General features: G+C 48.5%; 1 protein-coding gene across 1 annotated transcript in view; it reads left to right on the top strand.

Annotated features, from left to right (window-relative positions):
• Positions 1-3,354, top strand: part of cemip2 (cell migration inducing hyaluronidase 2) — a 51,833-nt gene extending 48,479 nt beyond the window's left edge. Inside the window, 5 exon segments of the mRNA XM_060054370.1 lie at positions 1-96; positions 185-263; positions 265-331; positions 611-654; positions 657-3,354. The exon segment at positions 1-96 is cut by the window's left edge and continues 3 nt beyond it. Coding sequence (XP_059910353.1) covers positions 1-96; positions 185-263; positions 265-331; positions 611-654; positions 657-821 — 451 coding nt within the window. The 3' untranslated portion in view covers positions 822-3,354.
• Positions 3,355-10,573: the final 7,219 nt, after the last annotated feature.

The following is a 10,573-nucleotide window of genomic DNA, read 5'->3' as shown; positions in this document are numbered from 1 at the left end:
CTTCTACATGCTCTGTGTGGACGCCTGCTCAGGGAAAGTCCTCAAAAAGAACTATTTTGCCGCCGTGGACGCGAACATGAAACAGTTTCTGAAACAGTGATACCATAGAGGTGAGGGGAGGTGCCAGTCGATCTCAAACAGGATCAAGCAGACCTATGTTTTCAGTTTCATTTGCACACTGTAGTTGGTTTACAGGGGTGTGTGTCTCCTCTGTCTAGGTCCATCGGTTCTCACTGGCAACCCGAGGGGAGCCGGTGGGGATTCGCTGACGTTTCGTCTCATCTGGTCCCCCTGGGGTTGGCCAAGACGGCCCACCTGCTGGGGAAGGTTGGTGCTGTAGTTCAATATGTCTGTCTGTCTCTCTGTCTCCTGTCTCTCTGTCTCTCTGTCTCTCTGTCTGTCCGTCGCTTTCTCTATGTCTCTCTCTGTCTCTGACTTTGTCTCTGTCTCTCTCTCTTTATTTCACTCTTTATCTCAATTCTCTGACTCTTATCTATGCATCTCTCTCTATGTCTCTCTCTCTCTCTCTCTCTCTCTCTCTCTCTCTCTCTCTCTCTCTCTCTCTCTCTCTCTCTCTCTCTCTCTCTCGCTCCTCGCTCTCTGACAGAAGCGTTGGCGTTCTGGGGGTTCCAGGGTCCAGCGGGTTCCCCGGGCCCCCCCCCCTCCCCTGGGTGTCCCTCCAGACCGGCCAGGGGGAGGAGGTCCTGGGCCCCAGGGAGCGCTACCTGCCCCTGGGCCTGGAGGTCTACGGCTGCCCCCCCGACAAGACCCGGACCCGCAAGGACCTGGAGCTGCTGAGCACGGCCACAGAGCTGCACTGAGCGGCGGGACCCCCAAAGAGACACACACACACACACACTGACACATGTACACACACACACATACCCATACACTTACACTAACACCAACACATACATCCAAACATACATACATTAAAACGCACGCACACACACTAACACACACACATATGACCATACACACACGCACACGTACACTAACACCAACACATACATGCGGACATAAATACGCACACACACTAACACTTAAACACACACACACACACTAACACTCTCACACGAACACTCTCACACACACATATTATGTACAGACACACACACATATACAAACACACACATACACACACACACGAAAACCAGCTGATGAATGTCAACTGCTGAACTTTTAATTTATTAATCACAGCAAACGAAAAACAATGTTTACCGGTTTGACGTGTGTGTGTATGTGCATGTGTGCATTTCAGTGCATGTGTGTTAAAATCGCTTTGGCAGGACCGGTGAACAAGTGCACTTTCCTTAACACACAGAAAGCCTTATAGCCACAGCCATACATGCAGTTATCTATACAGTGTACCAGGGAAACTGAGAAGATACTGCGCAGTCTAAATCCATATATCTGCTCTGAACTGGACAAGATCTGCACTTCAGACTCAGATGGGATAACATGAGAAATTGCCAGGTCACCATATTGGAAAGATCAATTGAAATGTTAAAGTTAAATTATGAAATGTTATAGATGTTATGTATGCAGCACAAAGTGAGACTCTTCCTCAACCAATATGTTGAGCGCAAACGTGAGTGTAACCAAACCGAGCCGGGGCGGTCGATTCACACTCCTGCTTGTGTGTTCTCACTCCTGCTTGTGTGTTCTCATAGCACCAGAGGGGGCATTTATTAATAACCAGTATAAAGCCATATTCACACAGCCAGAGTCAAGCAGCCTTCACGAGTGAAGCAGGATCTTATATTATCGCCACAGCTTTATCTAGCTTTTTTACACTCAAAAAAGGCACTAGGTTGAACACAACTGAAGACCATGTGTAAACTTTTACTTCGGCCAGGCATGTGTACGAGGCATGCTGTTCAGAGGCTGAGATGTCTGCTCTTTTGTTAGCTTTTCCAAACGGGTTTCTTCTCCCCAAGCCAGTGTTGGATCTCAAGGGGAACAACCAAACCGCATTTCATCCGTCTGTTTATCAGCGCCTTGGCCTGCAGGAACAGAGCTCCTTGCTTTTCTGTTATTCACTTCACCTTGTAGTGTTGTTGTGTTATGGATTGGAAATACCTGCTCTCATTTTAGTGCCACAAGGCCGCAGAGTACACTCACAGAGTTGGAACGGCCCAAACACTCGCTTGAAGCACAGAGGAGCGGTTTGAGTTCTAATTGAAAAAGGAGAGTTCTAATTGTTAAAATGCGACAAAACCCTGCACTGTATTCCTTTTGAACTCCCCATCCACCCCTTGTCTTTGGTCTCCCTGTCTTTTCCTGTGCGTCCGCAGCAACTGAATGTGGATTCAGATGAGTCGCTGAGATCACTGTGCAGCTCTGGAAACGAAAGACACAGGGCACTTTTTTTTATAATCTGGATTCCTGTAGAAGCAACTGGATGTTCTGTTCCGTGTTTGTATTGACCTCTCCGGAGTGCGTCGTCCCTTCGTGCTAGGAACACAACAGGCACTGTTCTTAATATACCCTATCCAGTTTCTAACCATCTCTGGAATCGATGTGTGTTTTATCCCCTAATCTGCCTCACGTCTCAACTGGTCGGAGGTGAAGCGATGAGATGGCGTTGCTTTTACTTTAGGAGCAGAAGAATTTTTTTCTGCGGCAGTCTGGAAAGACAGAGCCCCATCCTTCAGGCCTTATAACGCAGCTTGTATTTAAAGAGTGTTTGGATGAGAGCAGGCTCCCCAAAAACAAGGCACACCCGTGTGTGTGTGTGTGTGTGTGTGTGTGTGTGTGTGTGTGTGTGTGTGTGTGTGTGTGTGTGTGTGTGTGTGTGTGTGTGTGTGTGGGGGGGGGGGGGGGCTGCATTGCTTGCTGTTTATATTTGCGTATGTCTGAGTGTGTGTGTTTGTGTGTGTGTGATTGTGTGCGTGTGTGTGTGTCTGTAGGTGTGCGTGAGTGCGTGATTGAGTACCTTTCTGCCAGTGTGTGATGGAGAGATTCCCTGCAGGACATGTACCCTGTAGCCCTTTAACCACTCTACTGTCGGAGAGAAAGAAGTCACATTTCAGAGGGAAGAGGTTAACGTTTATTGACTTGCGATCACTTAACGCTTCAAGGACGCACGGCGCCGCAGCCCTAGGTTTTGTTCAGAAGCAGGCTGAATATTGTAATGTAAATATAGTGTCTTTTGTTTTTTACTCTAAATGTAAATGCGATTGAAATGTCAAAAATGTATTGTTGATAGTTTATCGAGCTGTGAGAGACGTGATTCGTTAACGTGAATTGCCGGGACAGTTCCACCAAGTTAAGCCAATAAACGTCCTGTAGTTATGGAATTTCTGATGAAAATGTTGGGTTAATAAACATGAATGCTTTGGCAAAACTGTTCATTATTGTCATCTTATTTGTAAATCAATTTGGTTGAAATTAAATCCCGGGTCATTAACACATTTAACCACCTGGGGGCAGACTAGTATTCAAATTATTTTTTGTAGGTTAATTAGTTACAGCTGAGGATGTGCCACCGAGTACAATAATCCATTGCACACAACCATCACAGATCCACTCTCTATGTCAAACTGAGACTGGATGGAAACCCCCATGTGATATAATAGAGCTAGTCACCTATTACATTCAATACGCAGTGCTCAACTTTTTTCTTACGTTTTCAAAGCGTTTCATTTCTTTAGGCTTTTGTAAAAAAAGAACCTTTCTCTGTATTTTTCTCATTGTTTATTGTCATTTTTTATCTTTCTAATGACCGAATTCAATGAGGTAGCGGCCGCGACGAGATAAGGAATAATGGACCTAGAATTCTATTTCATACCGAAAATACCCTTTCCTCAGTCATTAAAATGTAGCCTATATTAACAGGTCCCTCCAGGATGTAATTTAATTCAGCCAAAAGAACAACCGTAAACACTTTGAGGGAGAAAAAATGATTCTGGTCATCACTAGTGCTACAGAGGATGTGGAGAAAGGCTACTATGGCAAATATTTCAACACATAGAACTGGCAATTAATCTATTGTATGTTTTACGTCCTTGCACTTCAAAATAGTACTAAGCATTGTGTAGCACCTGATCATGGCTATCTTTGTTGTTTACAAGGACGGGCGTTAACCACATGATTGTTAGTGCTTTGCATTTGGTTCTATGAACATCCTTACTGTACACACAGCGATATAGTGTTGTTTCTCGAAAAACATATATTTCTCTTGAAAAATATACTTATTGTAGGCCTAAGTCGCTTTGAATAAAAGTGTCTGCTAAATGCCCTGAATGTAAATGCCAATAGCGAAAGCGACATACAAACAATGAGTGACATTGAGGTGCAACATCTTAAGGGTCTCATTGTTAAGAAAAGAGAATCAAGCAAGGTTATTGCCTTGGTAACCATGGCTGTGCTTAGAAAACGTGTCCTATAAGCTGCTGTACCTCACGTGGAAACAAACAACTGAACACCCTGAGGACGGGGGACAGGAGAGTCTAGGGTGATGGGCTCCCAGCAGAGAGACCCCAAGAGGAGCTGCTGGCATCCACGAGCCCGACGCCTCACCTGCCTGCCTCTGAGGTCCCTGTTGTCAGTCACTTTGGATGAAAGTCTCCGCTAAACGACTTAATCGTATATCCGAGGACCAAGCGAATGGCTTATGCTGCCTGCGTCGATGTCACTCTCTTCAGAGAGGGGATATACCTGCATTAGGCCACGGGCGTACGGATCTGTTATTTCAGTCTGTCAGTCATCCCCCAGATGAGTGACAGACGGCGCTAGCTGATTTGAATAATGAAGACGGCCATGTTGTCCCTGAATGTCTCCCTCCATCGGGGGCGGCAGGACGCGGCCACAGCTCACTAGTGCTTAGCATGATGCAATTTACCAGCAACCAGTTGCATGATGAGGGACGGAGGCAATCTATCCCTCATTCAAACTGAAACACGGGCTGAAATTACTTTCTTTCATTATTCTCCCTGTGGGTGTTGTTCTGAAAGTCTGTGCTCAGCCCACTGAGCGGTTATGACTAGCGCCACCGATTATAATAATCCAACCAACACAACTGGGTGGCAACCATCGCAGTTCCACTCTCTGTGTCAAACTGGGAGTGGGTGGGAAAACCCCCATGTGAAATTATAGTGCCAGTTAGGCCTACCTGTTCCACGTTTAACACTCTGTGGTGTTTTTTACATTGTTCGTTTTTCAAAGCTTTTAATTTATTTAGGCTTAAAAAATAATTCTGCTCTGTGTTTTTGTTCATTGTTTAAATGTCATTTTTTTCATTCTGACGACTGAATTTAATGAGGCAGCAGCCACGATGAAATAGGAATAATGGACAGGCAACTCCATTTCAGGCTGCACTTGAAAATAAGAATTGTGTTCTTATTTTGATTGCCTGAGTAAATAAAGGTTACTAATAAAATGATAATTTCATACAGAAGTTGCCCTTTCCTCAAACACAAACAACAGGTTTCTCCAGCATGTCATTTTATTCATCCATAACAATGTAAATGCTTTGATGGACACTATATGATTCACAATATGATTCAGGTAATCACAGGTGCGTGTGTTTGTGTTCACCGAGAAAAATCCATGATTTCACTCGATCAAATAGATTTAGTATTTCAGGGTATACAGTGGAGTCGTGGCCGCGTCCACTCTGCATTAAACAACATCTGTCCATAAGATATGAGCTTTATTTCTGATTGTTTATCCCATCGTTAAGAGGTGCTAACCAGGGCCCTCCCGCTGATGCACAGGGATGGCAATCCTGAATAATTTAACCATTCTGACAGCCGTGTAGGGGGTCAGTTTCCATGCCAACCATTCTCCTGGTGTTCTCGGCACCCAGAGGAGCAATGTAAATCTCCTGTCTGCTGAATGTCACACTTACCTTAACAGCAACACAACTTGTTGCACTGAAAAACACACAGAGAATACGTAGGTCTCCTCGGTTCAGTGTAGTGTCCGAGCCCGGGGTTGGGTGATTTTTCAGAAGTGAACTCTGTTAACTTCTGCTTTAAATTCAAATTTATCCGTTCTTGTGTCCTTTGAAAAAATGGAAGCTTTGGAATTTGGAATAACAACACTCCGAATAGTTTGGCCGGCGATGAATAAGGCATTCACCATGATTGCGCTTCTAGTGTGTCTAGTCTAGTGTGTGGAAACTAAACTAGAAACCCCTAGAACGGTGTGAATCAGTTAAGTGGTGAGTGGGATCGCTCTGGGAGCCAGTCGTGATGTTAAAATGTGTCGAGGTCGACTCTCTCCCAACAATGGCATTGAAGAGATACAAGAGATATAACATCACTCTATATAAGCTCTCCCTCTTCATGTTGTATCTTGTAAGGCTGCTCTGTGTGTGTGTGTGGGTGAAGGGCTCCAGTCCATTAGCCGCCGCTACATTAGCTTCATATACCTGTAGGACAGGCTGCTGCTGGAACCAACTCAAGGACAAGGCTCTTTTCATAAGCACTGCTGCTGCTCATGCTGTACTTGGAGCCCAGCGGGCGGCCAGCTTACGCAGAAACTCCCAGAAACGCAATAAAAATTGGATTATTACGTGGTATGAGCGACCTGGCAAAAGGGGGTTTATACCAGATTGTAATCCTGCGTTATTTTTTAATATGTGTTCTTCGCTCTGTTTTATCGGGAGTCTAAGAGGCAGCCCACAGGACGCTGGTATCAAACACTTTGCTCTACATTTCTCAATCTACGGCTCAGCGAGCGCTGTCGCTTTGTGTTTACTGTAGCAGCGCCTTTTTATCCTCCTAACAGCTGAAAGAGCAAACACCAGAGGATGTTAATTAAATGGGAATAACCCTATTAATCATATTCTCTTCAGGCTGCAGCTTAAGCCCTCGCCTTTGAACGTGTGTGTTCTTTGGGTTTTTACACTCACTAATATAAATAAATGACCATTCTCAGCATGGGAAATCACTAGGCCCTGGGGCTTGTGTCATGCCTGGGGGTCTCTCTTGCTCTGTCTCTCTCACTATCTCTCTCTCTCTCTCTCTCTCTCTCTCTCTCTCTCTCTCTCTCTCTCTCTCTCTCTCTCTCTCTCTCTCTCTCTCTCTCTCTCTCTTTCTCTCTCTGATCATTCTAATTTCAACATTCTGTCCACCCACAGGGCCTCATAGACTATCCTTAGTGGCAGTCTCTCTCTCTCTCTCTCTCTCTCTCTCTCTCTCTCTCTCTCTCTCTCTCTCTCTCTCTCTCTCTTTCTCTCTCTGATCATTCTAATTTCAACATTCTGTCCACCCACAGGGCCTCATAGACTATCCTTAGTGGCAGTCTCTCTCTCTCTCTCTCTCTCTCTCTCTCTCTCTCTCTCTCTCTCTCTCTCTCTCTCTCTCTCTCTCTCTCTGTAGCTCTGTCTCTCTCCCTCGATCGTTCTCCCCCTGCCTCAAGTCGTCCTTGTTGTGATAACCTTTTCATCCGCTTCACCTGTTATGTAATGTGTGTGTGTGTGTGTGTGTGTGTGTGTGTGTGTGTGTGTGTGTGTTCAGTGTATGTTTGTGTGTGTGTGTGTGTGTGTGTGTGTGTGTGTGTGTGTGTGTGTGTGTGTGTGTGTGCTTTTGTGTTGTAAATCAAATTGAAAACATAATGAAAGCTGCGTGTGTGTATATTTTGGGGTGTCTGAGGGAGCCTGGCGCTCCAGCAGCTGTTAGACTTTAGAGGACCCCCAACCCCATCGCTGGCCCTTGTGATTAGATATAGATTTTCTCAGAGCCTTTTTAGCGCTTTGGAGACCGTGATGTGACTGCTCCTCGCCTTACCGACTGGAGGCCTGTACTTAGATACACACAGGATACACAATGTGGGACGACACAATCAAATATTGAAGGAAATATTGAAGGAATAACGATTTTCCTCCGTTGTTATGTGTTTTATCATTGGAGATCTGCGGGCTTATAATCAATGAAAGACGAAAGGTAACTCTGTGCTTGGGGACAAGAAGGAGTTAGGAAAGGAATACTCGATAGGTTATGGAAAGTATCGTGGCTCGGGTGTTCAAATTCGCCCGTAAAGGAAGGAAAATGATCTGAATTCACTGTAAGCCTCCTTTGGATAACATCAGCTCCTCAATGACTAACAGAGTAAACAGAAAAATATAAATCTGAGCTTACGTCTGTGTGTTTCCAGGGGTCAGTTGAGTAACGGGAACCCTGAAAATAACTCCCAGGGATCTCATTAACGTTGTTCTCGCTTATGGAGCCCATGAATACCCTTCACCACTTCATCGTCCCCCTCCTCATCATCCTGTAAACCAACAGCGTGTAATTGCTATCGTGCGTCATCGTCGATCCCTCTGCCGTCCACAGATCTCCTTAGCTCACCTATTTGTCTCCATCAAAGGCTGTGCAGGTGTGCGTCGAGTACATACATTATATTTTGTGTTGATTGTGTCACAAACACACCCACACACGTGTGCACACTCTCCAGTGTCTGCGTGGGCGTGTGTGGCGGTCGCGCGTGATGGAGTGCTGTGGAAATGCACGAGGTCGTCTGATCCGAGGCCGGCGTGCAGCCTGCCGATGTGACAGGGGTGAGCGGTGATTGGCTTAGACACCGTCTCACACGGTCAGCCCAAACCGCCACGAGAGGCAGGGTGAGACCACACTGATGTCCTGGTGACAGATGGGATGAAAGAGATGACGGAGTGAGAGGAGGATAGAGCAGGCGAGAGACGGAGACAATGGGAGAGCGAGGATGAAGGGAGAGGCGGAGAAAAGGCACGGTATTACCACAGCGCGCGTAGCAGACGGTGGGAGAGAGATGCCAACGTAAATGTGATTGATCCGAAAGCTCTAGCTATATGTATACAATGTGATTGAGAGAGGGAGAGCCACGGACAAGAGAGAGAGAGAGAGAGACGGGGACAGGGAGAGAGATCACAGTCGTGTCTGAGCAGGAAAGCAGATTAGAACGGAGACAGATTGAAATGGTATGGCTGAGGGGGTTTGGACAGAGTAAAGGTGACCGGTAGAGAGGGGTGGAGGGGGTGGAGGGGGTGGAGGGGGTGGAGAGGGGTGGAGGGGGGTGGAGAGGGGTGGAGGGGGGTGGAGGGGGATGGAGAGGGTTGGAGAGGGCTGTGGGGGGAGAGGGGGGGAGATGGCTTTTGGTGGAGAGGGGGGGAGAGGGCTCTGGGGGGAGAGGGCTCTGGGGGGAGAGGGCTCTGGGTGGAGAGGGCTCTGGGGGGAGAGGGCTCTGGGGGGAGAGGGCTCTGGGGGGAGAGGGCTCTGGGGGGAGAGGGCTCTGGGTGGAGAGGGCTCTGGGGGGAGAGGGCTCTGGGTGGAGAGGGCTCTGGGGGGAGAGGGCTCTGGGGGGAGAGGGCTCTGGGTGGAGAGGGGTTCCGGGGAGATGGCTCTCCATGCCTGCGTCTCCAGACGACGGGGCTCTACCTTAGGGCCCTAAAGCCATCAATGTGGCGACGGTGGCCCCTCGCGGCCCCCTCCCATGCTCGGGGTTACCGTGGTTTCAGAGAGATGTCTTCATTAGCTGATGGCCCCGTGCTGGGGCCAGGTGAGTCCTCATTAGCCACCCACTGTTAACTCCTCTTTATGAGCCGCCGTCATTAACCTCAAAATGTGAGTGGGAGGATGGAGAGTGTGGGTGTGTGGGTGTGTGGGTGTGTGGGTGTGTGGGTGTGTGGGTGTGTGGGTGTGTGGGTGTGTGGGTGTGCGTTGCGGGCTGGTCCATGTTTGTGTGTGTGTGTGTGTTTTCTATAAATAATCTGTATTTTCTTTGGGGGGTGGTGGGGGGGGGGATGCTTAGCACAGTAACAACCTTCCTTGGTAACCTGGACCAGCCAGGAAGAGGCTCTAAACATCCTGGTCCTCACACTGTCATCGGCAACACAAACGCACACACACACACACACACACACACACACACACACACACACACACACACACAACCACACACACAACCATCACCAAACACAGTGTTCCCCACTCACTGCTCAAAGCCCGACACCTCCACCACGGTCCCCTGACCCACCGACCGGGGTGGGGGCATCAGCTGCCTCCAGAGCTCCCCTCTGCTGGTGGAGTAACAGCCGGTCCACGCAGTCCTCCCTCCCCAGACCACTGAAGGAGGGCCTCCCCACCCCGGCTCCCGGCTCCCGGCTCCAGGCTCCAGGCTCCAGGACCGGAGAGGAGCACCGCGTCCCCCCAGAGAGGAGGGCTGCGTGGCCGTGCCTCCGAGGGATTCTGGTTCCGGTGGGCTCCGGTAAAGGTTGGCTCCCTGGATTTCTCCTTCCTGTGTCTCATGAGCCTGCCCGTGTGTTTTAATAGATGGTGACAGTGTCACACACACACACACACACACACACACACACACACACACACACACGCACACACATGCGCAGCGCGCGTGTGCGCTCAGGTGCGTCACGCGCCGCGCTCTGGCACGCCTCCAGCAGCAGAGGGACGTCTCGCCCACCTGTGGATCCTGAGCCCAGCTCCCTGCTCCCTCTGTCACCAGTCCCCTCTCTCCATCCTCCCACTCTTCCAGCTCCCTCTTTTTCGCCCCGGCGTTCCGCTTTATCCCAACAACAGAAACCAGGAGAGCGATCCCAGCGACCACAGCCCCGGCCGCCGCCCAGCCC

The sequence above is a fragment of the Gadus macrocephalus genome, chromosome 6 (genome assembly GCF_031168955.1).
Source record: "Gadus macrocephalus chromosome 6, ASM3116895v1".
Lineage (NCBI taxonomy): Eukaryota > Metazoa > Chordata > Actinopteri > Gadiformes > Gadidae > Gadus > Gadus macrocephalus.
This window is presented reverse-complemented; position numbering and strand designations above follow the sequence as displayed.